A 20,749-nucleotide genomic window follows, 5' to 3' on the forward strand; every position below is an offset into this window, starting at 1 on the left:
GCACATCTGCTCCCAGTGAGTTCACACTGGTAGCTTGAAATGAGTGATGATGGGCGTATTTACACAATGGAAATAGGCCAATGATACAAATCAGGGCATTCTAACACTGTGGGTGTGAGACTCATCAACGTTACCTGGTTCCTGCTTTCAAAGAGTCTGTCTAGGAAATAAAGCATGGACATAGGAGACGATCACAAATAATGTCAACCTCTCAAAGGGACCTTATGTAAACTTCTTAACCCCTCTGCATCTCAGTTTTCTCATCTGTAAAATGGGGGTAATAATACTTACCTGGCAGAGGAGATAGGAGGGTTAAATGAAATAATGTATATAAAGCCTATAGCTTGTGGGAAGGTTGATAGTATGTACTTATTAAAGGTGACCTTTATTATTATTATTATTATTATTATTATTGACTAACTAAAGAAGAAAGGGTTTAAGGATGAGAAGAATAACAGGAAATTAAGATCTGAGGCAAGTGAGCCTATGGCAGTTTTCGTCTACAGACTACTGAATAGCTCCAGGGTCAGTGTCAGCCATCTGGTCTACCCTCAAGGCCTAAATAGCATCAGAATCTTCCAGGAGGAGGTTTGGTTCTGCTCCTGGCTCTCACGTCACTTCGGCATGTGATGTAAGTCTTCACTCGCAGCCTCATGTATCAAAGAAATCAAAAAAGAATCAGGAGAGAAACAGCTGTTATTAAAACCTACTCTGCTGGCCCCAACCCAAGGTCTCAGGAAGAAGACAACAATACACAGAGCCTACAATGAAACTGGTGTCTATGGAAGCAGGAAAGAATCACATGCCTGCTAGAACACGTTCTGAATGGGCTGACTCCACTATGCTTTCAAAAGGAAGCTCTTACCATGGTAACTGCGTCACTGTGGACACTGAGCAACCGCAGAAAAGACAGAGGCTAAGCTCCTGTTTCCTTCCAGGAAATAGAAAAAATTGTCTCATGTGTGTTTCTGGAGGATTCTTTTAACAATTTTGTTAAGTTTATACCTTCCTCACCATGGAAATCCAAATTAATAAAAGTAAAAATGTTCCAATTTTTTACACACCAGGACTTAGAGATGTATCTGTTTATGCACTCAAATGAGATGGCAAGCGAGCAGTTTGCTGACGAAGGACTTCTTTCAGATGGTGTCATCCATAGTTGCCATGGGATATGAGTTATCAGTTAAGATTCTTAGTTGTAGCAACAGAAACCAATTTTGCCATTTTAAACAAGACGGGGATTGATTAAAAGGACATTGAGAAGCTCAAAAATTCTCTTGGTAGGATGGAGAGCCAGGCTTGGAAGTAACGCACCCAGGAAATCCCTCCCCTACCCACTCCAAATAATGCCACCAGTGATGCCGCAGGGCATTGCCAACACTAGCGGCACTCCTGACATTGGACATCACCAGACTCCAGCTGCAGCTGCAGCCAGAGCCGCTATCAAGACTGCCCGCGGAAGCTGGACATAGCTCCTGGCTCCTTCACTAGCACGGATTGTGTACCACCTCTATTTCTATATGCTATGAGCTTCTTAAGCAAGGCTTGGCATAGGTGCATATGATTGGTGGAGCTTACATAATACGCCCATTCTGAATTGCATAGGAAGCTGAGAAAGTGAGCAATTGGCATCAATAGCTTTGCTACCAGGAGTGTGCTCTGCTATTTAAGGTAGCGGATTCCATAAACATAAGAAAACGAATTCAAATCAAGTGAGAATGCTTCTGGCTGCAAGTAATAAAATACGCAACTAGGCTGGGCACAGTGGCTCACGCCTGTAATCCCAGCACTTTGGGAGGCCAAGCTAGGTGGATCACTTGAGGTCAGGAGTTCAGGATGAGCCTGGCTAACATGGTGAAACCCCTGTCTATACTAAAACACAAAAATTAGCCAGGCGTGGTGGTGCATGCCTGTAATCCCACCTACTCGGGAGGCTGAGGCAGCAGAATCCCTTGAATCCCTCGAGGTGGAGGTTGCAGCGAGCCAAGATCGTGCCACTGCATGCCACGAAGTGAGACTCCATCTTAAAAAATAAAATAAATAAATAAATATCCAACTAAAATGGACCTAATAAGAATGGCTTATTTTCTCACATAATGAGAAGTCCAGGAGTAGGTGGTTCCAAATTTGGTAAATTTAGTGACAAAGAATATTCTTAAAGATCCAGATCCCAGCTGGGCACAGTGGCTCACACCTGTAATCCCAGCACTTTGGGAGGTCAAGGCGGGTGGATCACCTAAGGTCAGGAGTTTGAGACCAGCCTGGCAAACATGCTGAAACCCTAGCTCTACTAAAAATACAAAAATTAGCCGTGCATGATTGTGCATGCCTGTACTCCCAGCTACACAGAAGACTGGGGCAGGAGAATCGCTTGAACCTGGGAGGTGGAGGTTGCAGTAAGCCAAGATCATGCCACTGCACTCCAGCCTGGGCAACAGAGTGAGATTCCATCTCAAAAAAAAAAAAAAAAAAAAAAATCCAGATGCCTTCTATCTTTTTGCTCCACCATCCATAGAGCACAGACTTTTGCCTTTAGGCTTAGGTCCTTATGGTTAGGAGATGATGGCCACAGCTCTAGACATTACAGCCTCACATACGCAAGTTCCAAGAGTCATGTTTCTCTTTGCACATCTCTTTTTATCAGCAAAAATATGATCACCAGAGTGATATAGAAAGAGTTCCCTTGTATCTCACTGACCAGGAATAGGCCATGTAACCTTCCTAATTGCAGAGGAGACTGGTGAATGGAATACTTGACATTTCAGCCTCCATAGTGCAAGGTAGACTCTGCCAAGAAAGACCAAGAATAGGTGAGTCTCTGTTAGTAGGAAACCAGTAGGGCCTGCTGTTGCCACCATTTTTAGAAATGCTGGAAGACTGCTAGGTGGATATTATGAAGTGAGATTACCACTAGACTTCATCCTGCAGGAAAATGCTGATCTTTCAGTAGCATGTGCCAGGTGTGCTTTGTTGGGAAGGATTCTGAAACTCTGTCTGGGCTCAGCAGGAAAGAGTAACATCATTGGTTAGTGATGACTGCCATGGGCATGGGAAAAGGAATTGTCTCCATGCGGGCCACAATTGGCAAACCCATTGTGGAGAGAGACCAGCCTGTTTTGTGAACTTCTTCATTTCCTTGCAGAGCATTTTTGTCTGGTTTTGGAGGGCTGAGCACACCAGGGGAGTTCCAGCAGGGACCGCTGTGGGCCTGGAGCTTCTGTGATGCCTTACCCAAACACCACCATCCTGCATTGTTCTTTTCCTGATGTCCAGATTGTCTCTTTGGCACACTTTTCCAGCCAAAATGATTGACACAAATCCTTGGCCTGTGAATAAATGCTGGTGAGTACCAGCACTGGCCGGGGGCGAGGATCAACTGTGTTATGGGAAGGCCCAATATTTTCTTCAAACGCTTACTTCACCTGTAACAGCCACTCTTGGTGAACTTGCTCTTATCTCATAGTTTTTGCTCCTGAGATCTAGGGATATTTGGTTGAGATCTATGTATTTCAGGGTAAGATATAGCTGTGTCATTTGGCCCTTCTTCAAGCATGTAACCACACACACAAAAATATTAATAGTAAACACTCATTACAACCACAACCACTGCCACCACTAATGATAAGTAACACAATAGAGTAATCTTCACAACAGCCCTCTGAGTTGGTCAACCTGGGTAATAACAGTAGCTAACTTCATTGAGTAATCACAGCCTTCCAGTCACTGCGCTAGGTGTTTACGTACATTCATTTAATCCTTGCCAAAACACCCCGAGGGTATTGTTGTTTTTTCCATTTGTCAGATGAGGACATTGAAGACTAAAGAATTTAAGGAGCTTCCCCAAGGTCACATAACTTGTAAATGGCAGACACTAGATTCAAATGCAGGTCTGTCTTTACTCTCAGGTTGAAGCTTCTCCCCTCCTATCCCAGTGCTCCTTATTGTTATGTTTTCATTTTAGTGTAGTATTATTTCCTTTTTGGTAAACTGAGGAAACTGAGGTATAACGATTGGGAGTGGTCCCTCGATGGCCACCCAGCTGGTAAAGGACAGAGCCACCTGGGAGCCTCCGGAGGCTTCTAAATCCACAACCCCACGGGGTGAAGACAGATGATTGCTGCTGCAGAAAAGCAGGGGTACGCCTTTCCGGCGGTGACAGCCTACCCACACGAGAACATGCCTCTCGCAAAGGATCTCCTTCCTTCCTTTCCAGAAGAGGAGAATAGGAAACACAAGAAGAAACGCCTGGTGCAGAGCCCCAATTCCTTCTTCATGGATGTGAAATGCCCAGGATGCTATAAAATCACCACGGTCTTTAGCCATGTACAAGCGGTAGTCTTGTGTGTTGGCTGCTGCACTGTCCTCTGCCAGCCTCCAGGAGGAAAAGCAAGGCTTACAGAAGGATGTTCCTTTAGGAGGAAGCAGCACTAAAAGCACTCGGAATCAAGATGAGTGGGAAACCATCTCAATAAACACATTTTGGATAAAAAAAAAAAAAAGTAGGGCTGCAGCTGTAGAGAAGTTAGGGGATTGGGGTACAATAGCTCAATTGCCTAATCCATCAGATGCCTTTGCTGCCATATTCAAGCTTCCAAACAGAATGCCATGTAGCACAGCTTAAAAGGGCAATACACTAGAAGGCAGATATAGCCGGACTGGTTTCTTGGTCAATTAATTGACCTCTCTGAGCCTCAGTCTCCTCTTCGGGAAATACAACCAACTTTATAGAGTCATTGGGAGCATTAAATGAGATAGCTGCTGGAACTAAGCACTTCATGCCTGACGCTTCAATGCACCCACCATCCTTTGCTGTTGCCACAGGTCTGTCTTTTTTTTCTTGTATCCAGAAGGTTTGTACTTATCACACCCTAATCAGGAAATGTTTCAGGACGACAGTGAGTCCTGGTCATGGGTTTTTCCCACAGGGATTGACCAGAAGCCTGGACACTTTCAATTTTTTAGTGAATGCATCTTTCAAGGCTTTAGGCCTTGTAAAACAAAACCATATTGCATTAGAGTCACATGTCTTGAAAGGTGAGTGTGAGCTGACAATTGCACCTGTTTGAAAGCAGAGATCACTTCTTACGTATCAGAGGATCTCAGACCCCAGACTTTGCTTGGTAGATGGAGATAAAAAGTCTAAGTGACCAGCAGTAGTTAATAGGTAGCCAATCTTTATTCATTTATTCTCTTGAAAGTGCATTTTGAGATTTTCAGACAAGAGCTACAATTTAGTCATGCTGTATACCAGACTGCTGTTCACTTAAGAAAATGTCCCTCATGGTTGCCTACAGATAGCAATGTGTGGGCCCTCCATTGAGTGCTAAAGTCACCACTTCTGGACAATAAGCTCCACGAGGGTAGGAACGTTATAGCCTACTCCACAGTAGGTGTGCTAGTAAATGGTGATGTTGGATGTTGCTGGCGGTTGAATGAATGGGTGGGTGGATGGATGCATGGATGGATGGTCTCAACTTTTTCAAAAAGGAGATTCTGTAGAACAAAGACACCATAAGAACAAAAGTAGATTGCCACTTCCCTCTGGGTTTTTGGCAAAAATTTTCCACCACAAGTTACATAAGCACATACGTAAAAAGAAAAACTGGATGAAGGAAGTGAGCCTATTGGATGACATTAGTCCTGGCCATAGCCAGCCACCACAGACAGAAGACTCTCCCCAAGCTCCAGAGTGGGCCACAGCCACAATGGCAGCCATACCACTTCAGCTTTCAGTGATGAGCTCACACTTACACCCACAGTCTCCCTTCCTAGGTCAAGAAGGAAGTGGCACCAGAAGTCAACAATTTTATGTTTTTCTTTTTTGCCTGTACAAACGAAGAAGCATGAAACAAAAATTCCCCCTAAATCCTACAACAGCCTTGGACAATTAGTAACAGCTTCATTTGAAAATCCTACCGACTTCGCATAAAGCCACCACAAATGTTTTTAGTAACAATTTGGAGGGCAAAAGAGAGCAGTGACTTACAAAGGAGCTGCTGTGTGCCATGCACGGGGGAGCTGGTTTTACAGGTAGTGTCCCTTATCCTCAAAATAGTCCTGTATTGTCATTCATGTTAAATGACGGAAGTAAATGGGTCACATGACTCACCCAAATTTGTAAAAGTAACAGATTCAAATCTAGCTCTAAAATAAAATATCAGGTTTAAGTAAGAAATATTCAGGTGAGGTAATAAGAAAGTTGAAATAGAGTGCTGGATGGATTAGCACATTTACATCTTGCATAAACCATGAATAATACAATGATCACATATGTTTTTGTTTTGATTTACTGACCCACGTTCTGTAGGTCATGTGCTTTAGGTTGTTTTTGTTTTTTTACTACTAGAAATAGATTTGAGCCAACACATCTACAATCTTATCTGACTCTCTTATAATCACCTCAGATGTTTGCCATAACATTTACCATTCAGCGTTTCCCAAACTGGTGCCTTCTGGCACACTTCTCACTGAGGTATTATAGAAGGGGAATTGAAAATGTCTTGTATGCACAAATTTAAATTAAACAGAGGTAAGCAAAAGTACAGATTTATTTAATGCCAAACTTTCCAGTTTCCAGAATCTTTAACTGTTAATGTGTATAAGAAATTGTCGACTAGGCGTGGTGACTCACGCCTGTAATCCTAGCACTTTGGGAGGCTAAGGCGGGCAGATCACCTGAGGCCAGGAGTTCGAGACCAGCCTGGCCAACATGGTGAAATGGCGTCTCTACTAAAAATACAAAAAATTCGCCAAGCGTGGTGGTGGGTGCCTGTAATCCCAGCTACTTGGGAGGCTGAGGCAGGAGAATCGCTTGAACCGGGGAGGTGGAGGTTGTAGTGAGCTGAGATCACATCATTGCACTCCAGCCTGGGCAGCAAGAGCGAAACTCTATGAAAGGAAGGAAGGAAGGAAGGAAGGAAGGAAGGAAGGAAGGAAGGAAGGAAGATTAATTGTCAAGGGGCATGCAGTATACAGCATTGCTCAAACTTATTTGAACTCAGAATCTTTTTTTTTTTTTTGTACCATGCTTATGAACAACTCCAAAAAGAGTAGGCAAAACCTTGACTACACAGATCTGTGTTTCACAAGCTCAGCCCTAGAAGCTGCCATCAGATGAACCGTGAGTCTGTTCTTGGTGCCTGGCATTAACTTGGGCCAATTCAGCGTCTGAGAGTCCCAGACTGGCTAGGTTCATCTTACCTTCCAAGCTACTCTATTAATGCTTAATAATAATAATAACTTTTCATGGAAAGTACTTCAAAGTCTCAATTTCTTTCACCCACACACCAGGCCATCATTAGCCATTGACATGTTGATTTTCCATTGAGAGCAGGGGCCATGTCTTGCTCACCTTCCTATCACCTTGGTTAACTCATTCGTGACTGTCGAAATGGTCCTCAGATGCCTGCCCATCTCTCCACACACACGAGGCAAACACTTCTATCTCCAATTGACCATTAACAAAACTGAGGCACAAAGTGAAAGTTAGGAAGTGGCACAACCAAGACTAGAACTCACAACTTGGGATGCCGAGTCATGAGGTCATTCTGCTAAAGGCGTTCTGGTCTACGGCTCTAAATTGTTACTGAATAGTATTCTAAAAGGAAAGAAGATTAAGATTAAAATTTTAAAAATGACCACATTGGATTCTTGCTGCTCTCACCTCACAAGACTATCTGAATAGCCCAGAGGTTAGTTGCTGCAGGGCTGAAGATGTTAACAAGCAAAAAGAATGAAACTAACTCTTTCACAACTGGACAAATGAGAACAGTAAACAGGAACCCATCCTGCCACTGCCCAGGGAAACACATGCATACTGAAATCGCTCCTCTGTGGACCATCAAATGAAACTCGCCCCTGCAGGCGTACTGTTTAGAACTATGCCAGGTTGTTACCCAGCTGACCCAAATCCTACCATCCAGTACTCAGTCCTTTGCCCGTTAACTAGGTCTTAGGGGAGTAATATTGGGGATAGAAAATACGTTATAAATTTGATTTAGGGAAATGTTATCCTATGTGCCTTTGCAGCATGCAGGCACAGTTGGGGGCTATTGAGCCTTATTGCTGAGGGGCTGTGAGCCCTACAGTGGTTGCCTTTTCCCAAGGTTCTTTATCAAAGTTCCCGAGCTGGTCTGCATAGAGGAAGTGTAAAAGGCTTTCTAGTAGTTCAGTTACTGCTCCTAAACCCAGCAACGAAGGAATGGGATCAACACTGAGCCATAGCCCTAGTCAAAATATGATCCATAGAGCTAAGATGTTGAAACTCAGAAAAAACACTGCTTAGACTAAGTATTATTTTGATAAAATACTTTCATGTTGGAAAACCTAGAATTAAGAGCATTTCCAAGGGAATGTGTTTACTCCACACTGTGAGTTGCCAGCAGCAGGAAAGAACCACATAATTTCCATGAGGATAAGAGAAAAGTTCACCTGGGCGGAGTCATTTCAACATTCCCATTTACTCAGGGAGATCATCGGAGAAAGTTCAGATGAAGACTGAAGTTCAGATGAGCCTGTGCTCGCAAATGATCAACGAACCCAGATTTGGAGTGTTTAGTAACAGAACTTAGTCTGGAGTGTGTGTAATGTAAGTCAGCAGGTCTGAAACTTAGGCTGTCTGGACCACCACCTCCTCGCAGAGGTGGTGACGCTGGGCCTGCCCTGCTTACACAGCTGAAGAGTATCACTGGGAAGGGAGTGGGCTCTGAGATAATCCAATCCAGTGCTTCCCAGCCTTTAATGAGAAATGGTAAACCAGTGCAAGGAAGAGCATGGATTCTGGAGTCAGATGGCCGTCCAGTGATGGAATCCTGGCTCTGCCATTATTAGCTGAGTTGAGCAAGCTCCCTGAAAACTCTGTGACGTGGAAATTACAACACATGGTAAGCACACAAAACAGCACAGAATGCATTCCACAAATGGTGGCTCTTGGCCGACCCAGACTCAGTGAGAGGCAGCGCTGCCCTGGCCCCAGGCTTTACAGGGCCCCAATCTAGCCCCTACCCACTGGAGTGAGGACGTGCCCACCTGGAGCTCATGTGTCTTTCTGTAGACCACATTCCAGGTAACTGGGACCCCAAACTTCCTGCCCAAGATGCTCTGTTCTCACTTGCAGGTCCTGCATGAAGGGATTCCTTAGGCTCTGTCTTCCTGTGGAGCACCATACTGCAGGTGACACCACCCTTGGGCCTGAGGGGTGAAGACGGGCAGCTGTTGTGAGTCATGCATAGAGCTTGGGCATGTGGTCTAAGCAGGCCGAGCCTGTGCGTGAGAGCCCACTCAGGAGCTGGGGTGAGAAGAGGAGGGGGCAGGCCAGAGGCCAGGAGCTGGCACGTCCTGCACTGCTACACACATGTGCTATTAACCTCAAAGTGCCCAAAAATTTTACATTTGAACCTTGTCTTCAGGTCATTATGAAGGTATATTTGCAAAGGCAGGAGGATATGGACATATTTGTCAGTTTGGCGAGCAACTTTTACATATTTAAACCTATGGTGTGTGGGCCTCCAAGTGCACTCTTGCCTGGTACCCCACAAATGTTAGGGGCAGAACTGACTACTACAATTGTATATATTTTTCACTGCATCAGCCACTCTATGGAAGATCCCATATTCTACCATGTTGAACACTAACGTCTGCTCTTTTCCAAGAGTCATATTTACATGGCTTCATTTTTATGACGAATGAATGAGAAATTTTTATGGCTTCTAAAAAATTTCATTTTTAGAGGCAGGGTCTTGCTCTGTCACCCAGGTTGGAGTGCAGTGGTACAATCATAGCTCACTGCATCTTGGAACTCCTGGGTTCAAGCCATCCTCCTGCCTCAGCCTCCTGAATAGCTGGGATGACAGGTGTGCACCAGGCCCTGCTTCTTATGTTTATTCTTTAAGGGAAGTTCAAAACAAACCTAAAGGAACAACAGCCTGCGGGCCACTGGACATCACAGTGTAGTTCTTCGGGGCATAGAGGCTTGTTTTAGAGTCAGTGCTGCCTTCGGAATGCTCATGTTGGCCCCTCAGAAGCAGAAGTTGATTGATTCCTGCTTCAATGATCAGCCACTAATGAGGCTCAGCTACTCCCTCATCTCAGCTTCTCTCTGTGTCTTTCTTTAGATTTTATCAAACACATATTTTTATGTAGCTTCTCATGTATTTCTTCTTTTTTGCCCAGTTTAACAGCTAAAGTATGCATTCCTTGAGAGTCGAGGCTATGTCTAATATCTCTGTTTCTGGCATAGAACTGAACACATAAGCATAGCTTAGGAATATTTGTTAACTGGATCATCAAGGTGTCTGACAGGACCAAGTAAGTTTGGTTTCTAACATAACCTGGTTTTAGATGTTCTGAATTCTTCTAAAAATAATACATTTGAAAACAACTCTTTATTTCAAACAGGGGTTTATCTCTGACTCTAAAACTGGTGGATTTCAAAGTACTTGGTTTCTTGACCAGGTTTTTAAGGTGGTCCATTTCTTTATAGACACAGTCTTCAAGCAGCTTCCTCAAGGGCTTGAATCTCCATGATGAGTAGAACCCGGTGTATTCAGTTTTTAACTGATACATAATAATTGTACATATTGATGAGGTACATGTGACATTTTGGTTTGTGCATATGATGTGTAATAATCAAATTAGAATATTTAGGATAACCATCACTTTAAACACTTATCATTCTCTGTGTGTCCTTGACACAAGTAATTTCTCTTTCAGAAATTAATCCTAAGGAAACCAAGCAGAGTCCACCTGTAAGCCCAGGATCACCGGAGGCACGACATCTGCTGTGACAAGCAGTCATAAAAGTATGTTTTTAAATAAATTCCAGCTCCACGGGAAAATTCTCACAATATAATATCAAATTAAAAAGCAGGATATAATATTATCTACAGAATATACAGTATAAACCCAAGTGTGTAAGGAACACACACAACTACATTAAGACGTTAACACAGTTGTCATTTGTAGCTGTGGAATTCTGAGCGATTTTATTTTCTAATGCATCTTTGTCACATGTGTGAATATATTTCAAAAAGTCTTTTCAAAAAATAGGAAATTCCAGTTGGGTATGGTGACTCACGCCTGTAATCTCAGCACTTTGGGAGGCTGAGGCAGGTGGATCACTCGGGATCAGAAGTTCAAGACCAGCCTGGCCAATGTGGTAAAACCCCGTCTCTACTAAAAATACAAAAATTAGCTGGGTGTGGTAGCATACGCCTCTCATCCCAACTACTGAGGAGGCTGAGGCAGGAGAATCACTTGAACCTGGGAGGCAGAGGTTGCAGGGAGCCGAGATCACACCACTGCGCTCCAGCCTGGGTGACAGAGAGAGACTCTGTCTAAAACAACAACAACAACAAATAAAAATAGGAAATTCCATGAACAAAATTAAAAGTGAAAAATGACACCAAAGAAGATTTTTGCAAGTGAAAAGTGACACCAAAGAAAAATCTTGCAATATACATGAGTCATAAGGTTGCTATCACTAATTTATAAAGAACACACATATATCGAAGAGCAAAATAGTAACACTTACATAGAAACATGGTAAAATATCTTGGGGCAGAGATCAGCTCTCCACCGAAACCTGCCTCCCCTTCTCTGCAGTCCTGGCCTTGTGCTGGGTCAGCCTGCCCAGGACACTATGTTTTCCGTGTCTCCTGGAGTTTGGTGTGACTTTGAGGTTCAGCTCTTTGCAGTGGATTGTGACAAAAGTGGGGTGCACAAATTTTATGTCTGGCCCAAAACCCTAGTAAGCAGGCTATAAAACAGTGAAATTCCATTTCCAAAACTTAGTACATAGTGTATAGTGCTGTCAGCACTTTACTGATACGAGCTCATTTCATCCTAGCAACAACTCCATGAAGCAGGACAGAATCCCCCCACTTGAGAGATAAAGAAAGCTGAGGCTAGAGACAAAGTTCACTCTGTGGCATGTCGTATATTTATGTGTAGAAACGACCTGAAATGTGATACACACGAAAACACTACGGTGGTTATTTCTGGATGTTCTGACTACAAGTACTGTGTGTACATACGTTTTCTCAACAAATATACAATCTATAATTATACATGTGAAATTTTTAAATAGTAAAAAAATTTAAATGACAGCAAAATAATTGGAGTTTTACGGACAATCAATTGCACAATTTAAGATGGTCAGCCAGGGCTGGGCACGGTGGTTCACGCCTGTAATCTCAGCACTTTGGGAGGCCGAGGTGGGTGGATCACCTGAGGTCATGAGTTCCAGACCAGCCTGGCCAACATGGTGAAACCCTCTCTCTACTAAAAATGCAAAAATTAGCGGGGCGTGCTGGCAGGCGCCTGTAAGCCCAGCAACTTGGGAGGCTGAAGCAGGAGGACTGCTTGAACCCAGGAGGCGGATGTTGCAGCAAGCCGAGATTGCACCACTGCACTCCAGTAACTTTAAGAGGAGTAGATTACATGTAAACCATCCCCATCTCCCTACTTCTTTTGGTAATTCTAAACACACACACACAAAAACTCAAATACATTAGTCCGTTCTCATACTACTGTGAAGAAATACCCGAGACCAGATAAATATAAAGAAGAGAGGCGTAGTTGACTCACAGTTCTGCATTGCTGGAGAGGCCTCAGGAAACTTACAATCATGGCAGGAGGCAAAGGAGAAGTCTATACCTTCTTCAGAGGGTGACACGACAGAGTGAGGGCAAGCGGGGGAAATGCCGGACGCTTATAAGACCATCAGATCTCGTGAGAGCTCACTAACTATCACAAGAACAACGTGGGGGAAACGACCCCATGATTCAGTTACCTCCACCTGGTCTCACCCTTTCCACTTGAGGATTATGGGGGTTATAATTTGAGGTGAGATTTGGGTGGGGACACAGAGCCAAACTGTATCCTCAAGTCCGAAAGCTTTGAAAGGAGGACAGAAGAGCTGACAATCACTGGGAGGTCACAATCCACCCTGACCCTTCTGTCCGTCTAAGTGATAAGGAACTCTGCCCCATTTAAAACCATCCTGCCTCCCAAAGGCTCCCACAGCGTCTTAGACACGCAACAGAAGGTGCTCGGAACTGGATATTCCTTGGCGTGACAAAGTCAACAGCACCGCTGCCGGTCAGAGGGTGACTATGGTGAATGAACGGTGCTACCTGTCACGGGAAAAGACTGGGCACTGCTCTGTATGACGGAACGTGACCCTCTGACTCACATCCAGTTGTGATGGGGAGGCCTACCCACCTGGGCTGCCCATGCAGGCTGCTGAGCTCGTGACAGACGCGCCAATCCTAGCAAGTTCTAAACCAGCAAACTTTTTCTGTAAAGTGCCAGAGACTGAATATTTTAGACTTTCAGGCCACGCAGTCTCTGTTGCATCCCTGCCTCGTAGTGTGAGTGGGATATGGCTGTGTCTCATTAAAACTCCCTCCCTTTTTTTTTTTTTTTTTTTTTTTGAGACAGGGTCTCGCTCTGTCACCCAGGCTGGAATGCAGTGGTGTGATCTTGGCTCACTACAGCCTCCGCCTTCCAGGTTCAAGCAATTCTCCTGCCTCAGACCCCTGAGTAGCTGGGATTACAGGCGTGTGCCATCACGCCCGGCTAAATTTTTGTATTTTTAGTAGAAACGGAGTTTCAGTGTGTTCACCAGGATGGTCTTGATCTCCTGACCTTGTGATCCACCTGCCTTGGCCTCCCAAAGTGCTGAGATTACAGGTGTGAGCCACTGCGTCCGGCCAATAAAACTCTTACAGCTGGGCATGGTGGCTCACGCCTGTAATCCCAGCACTTTGGGAGGCGGAGGCAGACAGATCACCTGAGGTCAGGAGTTCGAGACCAGCCTGACCAACGTGGCGAAACCGCATCTCTACTAAAAATATTTAAAAAATTAGCCAGGCATAGTGGCACATGCCTGTAATCCCAGCTACTCAGGAGGCTAAGGCACCAGAATCACTCGAATCTGGGAGGCGGAGGTTGCAGTGAGCCGAGATCGCTCTACTGCGCTCCAGCCTGGGCAACAAGAGCAAAACTCTGTCTTAAAAAAACACAAATGGCCGGGCGCGGTGGCTCAAGCCTGTAATCCCAGCACTTTGGGAGGCCGAGATGGGCAGATCACGAGGTCAGCAGATCGAGACCATCCTGGCTAATGCGGTGAAATCCTGTCTCTACTAAAAAAAAAAGTACAAAAAACTAGCCAGTCGAGGTGGCGGGCGCCTGTAGTCCCAGCTACTCGGGAGGCTGAGGCAGGAGAATGGCATAAACCTGGGAGGTGGAGCTTGCAGTGAGCTGAGATCCGGCCACTGCACTCCAGCCTGGGCGACAGAGTGAGACTCCGTCTCAAAACAAAACAAAACAAACAAACAAAAAACCACAAACAAAAATGAAAACTCTTTTTACAAAAACTGGCCCGACAATTCATCCACCTAACCAAAAACAACGAAACTGGCCAACCCGCCATGGTTTGCCACACTGTGATGAACTCGTGCCCTTGCACTCCAGATGTGGCACCTGGATCAACGGCCCCAGCCTCTCCTGAGAGCGAGTCAGAAACGTGGAAATCATGCCCCTCCCCAGACCTGCTGAGTCAAGATGTGCATTTGAAGAAGATCTGCAGTGATTGGTGTGCACATTACAGCGTGAGAAGTCCTGGCATAGAGCAGGTGCTCAAGCCCGGCCGCTCCTGGGTGTCACCTGGGGAGGTTTAAAAACGTACTGATGCCCAGAGATTCTGACTGATTTGGTACTAGGTAGAGTCCAGGCACTGGGAGTCTGGAAAGCTTCCAGGATTTTCATATATGGTCAGAAGTGAGACTCGATAGAGATGGTCACCTGAACATACCCAGTGGTGACTCAATGATGAAAAACACGCCTCTCAGAAAGACTCAGCAGCCCTGGCTCGGCTGTCGAGATGCCCATTTGTTTATACCTTGCCAGGATGCAGGCCTGCACCCAGCCCCGGGGAGGGGCCCCTGCCCACTCGTGGTCTCTTGAGTGGGTTCTTGTGTGGCTTTCACAACCAGGCCACAGAGGACAGAGAGTCCTGGGAGCCAGGCCCAGCCATGTGCAGAGCAAGAAGCTGGGCGCTGTGATTTAGCTCCTGGAGAACATGGAAGTACTTAGATGTCATTGATCCAGAAAGAACGGATGACTGTGAAGTCAGGACGGATCATGTGATCAGAAAGCCTAACCCTGAATTTCACCACAGAACATATTTATAAAAGGAACAAACACGAAGCTGCTGCACGCCAGATGGAGTTCTTTAGAAATTTCCTGGGAGGAGGGCGGGGGTGGGCAGGCATCACAGCACATGCTGCCGTGGATCTGTTGGGGGGACCACCAAAGGCGAGGCATCCGTGAGAGCTAAAGATGCATTAGGAAACAGAATGCCACTTGTGCAGACTCTGGCTGTGGCACCGGGAACTGAGGACGGCAACGCACCATGGGAGTGGTATGCAAACCTGCTCCCAGGAAGCCTGAGGGTGAACTCCTGGGCAGCCTAGAGGGGTTGGAATCAGGAATCCCCGCTCCGTCTCTCCAACCCAAAATGTGCACCCCACTCCCGAAAAACTACCATGCACGAGTGCAAAGGAAACACACGGTTCCCCCATTCGCCTTGTGATCACGGCAGCCCCCTTTGTTGCCCCAGCTCCTTCCACACTGGCAGAGAGTCCGACCTTTCAGGCCCTTCTTCAGCCCAGACACACCTTTGGGCCCTGAAATCAGATGACTAAGCCTCTGACTAAGCTTGCTCAACCATCAGGTCCCATCCACAGATTCGACTTGTGTTTATTTTGGGGAGTCAGCTTCGTTCTTTCACAGATTTTGGGTGCAGATTTTGGGGTCAATGTTCACAGTGTGAATATTTAAAATTTCTGGCCACAGCATCATAATTAGTCCAAAGCGAGGGCTCAGATGTTCATATCTTGGGAGACTTATCTGGCCTATTATTCCCCAAGTCTGGGGAAGGGGTGGCTTGGAGACTTTGGACAGGAAGTTAGGGTCTGTCCTCTGAGATTGTTTGGCATGGGAGACCTAATCGGAACAAAAAGATAGGCGATTCTACATTGTATTGTCCAGGGAGGGATGGCAGGCATGCCCTGGGCAGCTCCGGGCAAACCAGATATGTGGTCACTCAACCACACCCTGCCACCACGCCACGTCGCCACGTCCTTTGGCAGAATGTTGAGATTCGTCGTGCCTTGTTTGGTCGAGACAAAGTGCACTCGGCATCCACGCAAGCTTCACAGCACGTACATTTCTCTAACAGGCCACCACAGCCTTATTGTATCACGTCCGTTGTGCCATACAGAAATTACTCCATTTTTCTTCTACATCTTCCTTCCCTATAGTCTTGTTTATACAAAACTAATGGTAGTGCCAGGCCATTGTCCTTTGAAGGGATGAGGAAACTCTTCTCACACACAGCTCAGAAAATGATGTACACAGCAAAGACCCACGTTGGAGGCCTCTCAGTATACATTTGTGCTGACGCAGGCGCACTTAGGAGCCATTTAGATATGTAAAAATGCTCTTTTCTAGTGTTTACAAGATACCATGAATCAGATTGCCTCATGTGGTGAAAAGGGCAGAGTAAATGTCCCCAAATGAACGGTTGTTAAATAATTGTGTAGGGAGATTTGCTGTAGGGAGATCGAACAGCCCAGCTCTTGGGACAAGCTGGAGATATGAACCGTTTGCAGGCAGGCGAATGTTTACTAGGTTTAAAGGGCAGGAGGTGCAGCTAAACAGCTAGAGAAGCACTTGTGTGATATGCCACTGTAGAAATGCTTCCCTAAAGGAATGATATCTGGGACCACTGATTAAACTGGGAAATTAAAAAGTAAGTTTCATCCGTTTATTTGCTATATGGCCTTGATGACAATGCCTCGCTTTCCTCAGCTGTAGAGTTTGAGTAATAGTAGTAGACCCAGCCCTGGGGTACAATCAGATCATGCACGCAGGACGGTCTTGGCATGGTGCAGGGCACGGGGCACACTGGAAGGGCTTGGTAAATACCAGCTGTTAATAGTGTACCATTTAATGACTTCCTCATGATCAGTCCCTCCAAATGCGTGAGAGTGACACCTGCTTCAGCCCTTCCCTGGAGGTGCTGTCTGTTGTCGATCACTGAGCCCCTGCGTGTCCAGGAGTTTGGAGAATCCACAGAAATCCTATCCAAGGGGCCTCTTCATTGCCGTGGCTCCGGTTGTGCTGCTCTGGGGCCTGAGGCCTCTCGTAAGTCACAGACCTGCATCCAGCTCCCTGTGTCGGCCTTCGCCCCAGTGTCCCCAGAGACCTCAACATCTGCATATGCCACACTGGCATCATCATATTTTCTCCCCAGTCTCTGCTCACCCCTGTGGCACCCTGGCTTCCCACCATCCTGGCAGGAAAACTGCATATAAATTGCTTCTACTCACTCTCCTTTTCTCTCTCCCTTGCTTTTCTCTCACCAGCAGGTCTCCGGGTTGCCAGGGGTTCCACTTCCTCCCACCTGCCTCTTTCAGACTCCCCGCCCAGAGCCCTTTAACACTGACTGCCAGTGCAGGTGCTGGTGTAAGAAGCTGGGACTCTGCACACCCTGTGGTCCACGGCTCCTGCAGCATGGGGCTGATGCCACCTTCATAGGACTTCCACCCAAGCTTGCAGCCTTGAGATGCTGCCTCCTTCCCCGGCCTGCTCCCCACTCTCTCACAGGTAGGTCTCCCCAAGATTAATTCCTTGATAAAGCTCTTGCTTGTGAATATATGTCTCAGCGTCTACTTCTGGTGCACCCGACCTCAGGCACCTCATGCTCCAAGCAGACAAGTCTACACACCATCAGGTCAGTGCGCTCTGTTCTGTCTCCACTCCATGAGATCCGCCCCTCTGAAATGTTCTTCCTTGCTTTTCTTGCTGCTGGGCCCACCGATACTCAAGGCCCCTTCCAATGGTGCACTGAAGGAACCCTTTCCCGGTTGGCTCACCCTCCCTCTGGCTTCAGCTGAGTGCAACTGGGCTGTGTGCTGTCCATGACCTGAGGCCCTGGGCGTCGGGTCTGCACCCAGCGCTGGCCTTGCTGTGTCTGGTAGGGAAGGCACGCGTATCCCTCCACCCTACCTGTGTACAAAGGTAAGAGCATGCTCAATTTACTTTGCATCTTCTCTTTGTCAAACTCCTGGATCATTCCAGTTGCTCAGCAAACCTCTTTTTTCAGCCCTGGTAAGAGTCAGGGCTGAAATTTCCCATGTCCCACCCAGTAAGGCTGTGGAGACCGTGAAAACATTGTGGTGCATTCACACCGGTTGATACTGGCCACGTGGCCCCTCCCCAGCCCCCCTAGATCTCTCCATGAGCCCACATTTAAAGGGTGACCTTGTCACAGCAGAGAGCTTGGGTACCTGCCCCAGCATCTCAGCAAATGGCCAGTCCAATCCTTCTGTGCATGTGCCTGGCATGTTGTTAAATATTTTGTGGTATAAGTTCTATTTGTGTTGATAGTTTCAGGTAAGAACAAACAAAAGCAGACAGCACCATTACCGTGGAGATCCCCAGGGCCAGCGCACAGCGACCTGTGCTTCTTGGCCCTTTCCTGGTCAAATCAGCCCTGGTACCCTGGCAGATGAGATTCAGATGCTCAGCACCCCCACAGCAACAGTGAGGCAGCTCTGGCAACAAGCAAAAATGGTGGGCGGCAGCCTCCTGGGCACAGGAGCGTGCCGGGTCCATGACAGTAGGGAAAGAAAGCTTTCTACCTAACGCCTCCTCTCCTCCAGGACAGTCCAAACAAGTGTGGTCTGGACCCAGAGCATTGGAAGGAGTCTGCCACCAGCCAAAGGGCAGGCTGTTGCCCCTGCTGAGCAGCCCTGGAGAGGCTGGCACTTCACATGCAGCATTTTTCAAGGTCATGCCAAAGTTGAGATCTTTTTCCAAGCAGGGCACAAAGGATTCCTACTTAGTGCTTTAAGAAGGAAATCATCGCTGTTTACCTTCAAATGCAGACACCCTGAGTAATTTCAGGCTGGTTTGGACATGCAGGATTTGAAGCAGAGCACAGCAAAGCAGTTTATAGAATTAATCAGGATATGAATGAGTGCAATTTGTTAGATACCGCAATATTGCCTTTCATGCTAATTTTTAAATGGCAGAGGCCATCAGGGGCTGGTGGGGACCAGTGTTCAGTGTCCTGTTGCTAGGAAGAGAGGGATAACGTCATAGTCTGCAGTCCTGGGCATTTTGGGGCCTTATATTGATTGTGCAAATCTCAGCAGGTTTGGCAGGACAGGACTGCTGGTGTCCCCAGCTGTGGAAAGTTTAAGAAATCAAGTAGGCTGGGCGCAGGGGTTCACACCTGTAATCTCCGCACTTTGGAAAGCTGAGGCGGGTGGATCACCTGAGGTCAGGAGTTTGAGACCAGCCTGAACAATATGGTGAAAACCCGTATCTACTAAAAATACAAAAATTAGCCAGGCATGGTGGTGCACACCTGTAATCCCAGTTACTTGGGAGGCTGAGGCAGGAGAATCGCTCAAACCCAGGAGGTGGAGGATGCAGTGAGCCAAGATTGTGCCACTGCACTCCAGCCTGGGCAACAAGAGCGAAACTCCGTCAAAAAAATAAATAAAAATAAATAAATACGTAATCTTTGGCTGAATAAAGAATAAAACTCTATACACACACCCACTGTCACATACACACATACAACACACATACACCCTTTATAAGGGGCACATGCTCTGAAATTGTGTAAAAATAGTATGAACGAATTGATGTGACTGTGGCTTCAAAGGTAGATGAGTTCAGTTATGAGTTGGAATTTTCTTCCTGTCGGCTGAAATGGGTTCACTTGAACAAATACCGCATTTGCAGTCAAGAAAGACCTACATTTCCGGCCGGGTGCGGTGGCTCAAGCCTGTAATCCCAGCACTTTGGGAGGCCGAGACGGGCGGATCACGAGGTCAGGAGATCGAGACCATCCTGGCTAACATGGTGAAACCCCGTCTCTACTCAAAAGAATACAAAAAACTAGCCGGGCGAGGTGGCGGGCACCTATAGTCCCAGCTACTTGGGAGGCTGAGGCAGGAGAATGGCGTAAACCCGGGAGGCGGAGCTTGCAGTGAGCCCAGATCGTGCCACTGCACTTCAGCCTGGGCGACAGAGCGAGACTCCGTCTCAAAAAAAAAAAAAAAAAAAAAAAAAGAAAGACCTACATTTCCATCACAGGTAGGCAGCCTTGGGTGAGATGAACAAACGCTTGGCACATGCCGAGTCTATCAGCATTTAGTCATACATGTAGTTACACAGCCTTGCTGATTTCATCTCAGTTTGTTTTCCTGGAAAGGACCTTGAGCTGCTGCATGAAAATTACATGTTAGTGGTGGGAAAAAGAAAACAACACAAAAGTGGCTTTTCTTGACTAGCTGTCAGCAGTGGGAGGGGTGCGGTGGAGTTGGAAACCATTTCTCCTGTGGCTGGCAATTGCCACTTATAGATCTATTTATTTGGAGGGAAAAGAGCTGATACAAAAGGCTCTCTCTGAAATTCTGTGCGTAGAACAAAGCGGCACACGGCGAGATGTAGAATTCCATTAGAGGACAGCCCTGGCACTCGCTGTCCTTCACAACGACCACCCCGTAGGCCCATGAATAGAAGCGCCAGCCACCCACAGCCTCGGTGCCCGGCAGCGTGTCTCCAGGAAGGAAAGGCCCGGGCACAATGCATTTCTCTCAGGTTTGGCTCAGCTTCCCCGGGGTTTGCACCACCACAGAGAAACCTTCTACTCCATGCTGTCGCC

At 46.5% G+C, this 20,749-nt stretch overlaps 1 protein-coding gene across 1 annotated transcript; it reads left to right on the forward strand.

Moving 5' to 3' along the window:
- Window positions 1–4,142: 4,142 nt before the first annotated feature.
- On the forward strand, window positions 4,143–4,499 carry LOC102145925 (small ribosomal subunit protein eS27-like). The gene has a single exon (XM_005554148.4). The coding sequence runs from the start codon at window positions 4,177–4,179 to the stop codon at window positions 4,429–4,431; it is 255 nt and encodes an 84-aa protein (XP_005554205.3). The 5' UTR covers window positions 4,143–4,176; the 3' UTR covers window positions 4,432–4,499.
- Window positions 4,500–20,749: the final 16,250 nt, after the last annotated feature.

This window comes from Macaca fascicularis, chromosome 4 (assembly GCF_037993035.2).
Source record: "Macaca fascicularis isolate 582-1 chromosome 4, T2T-MFA8v1.1".
Classification (NCBI taxonomy): domain Eukaryota; kingdom Metazoa; phylum Chordata; class Mammalia; order Primates; family Cercopithecidae; genus Macaca; species Macaca fascicularis.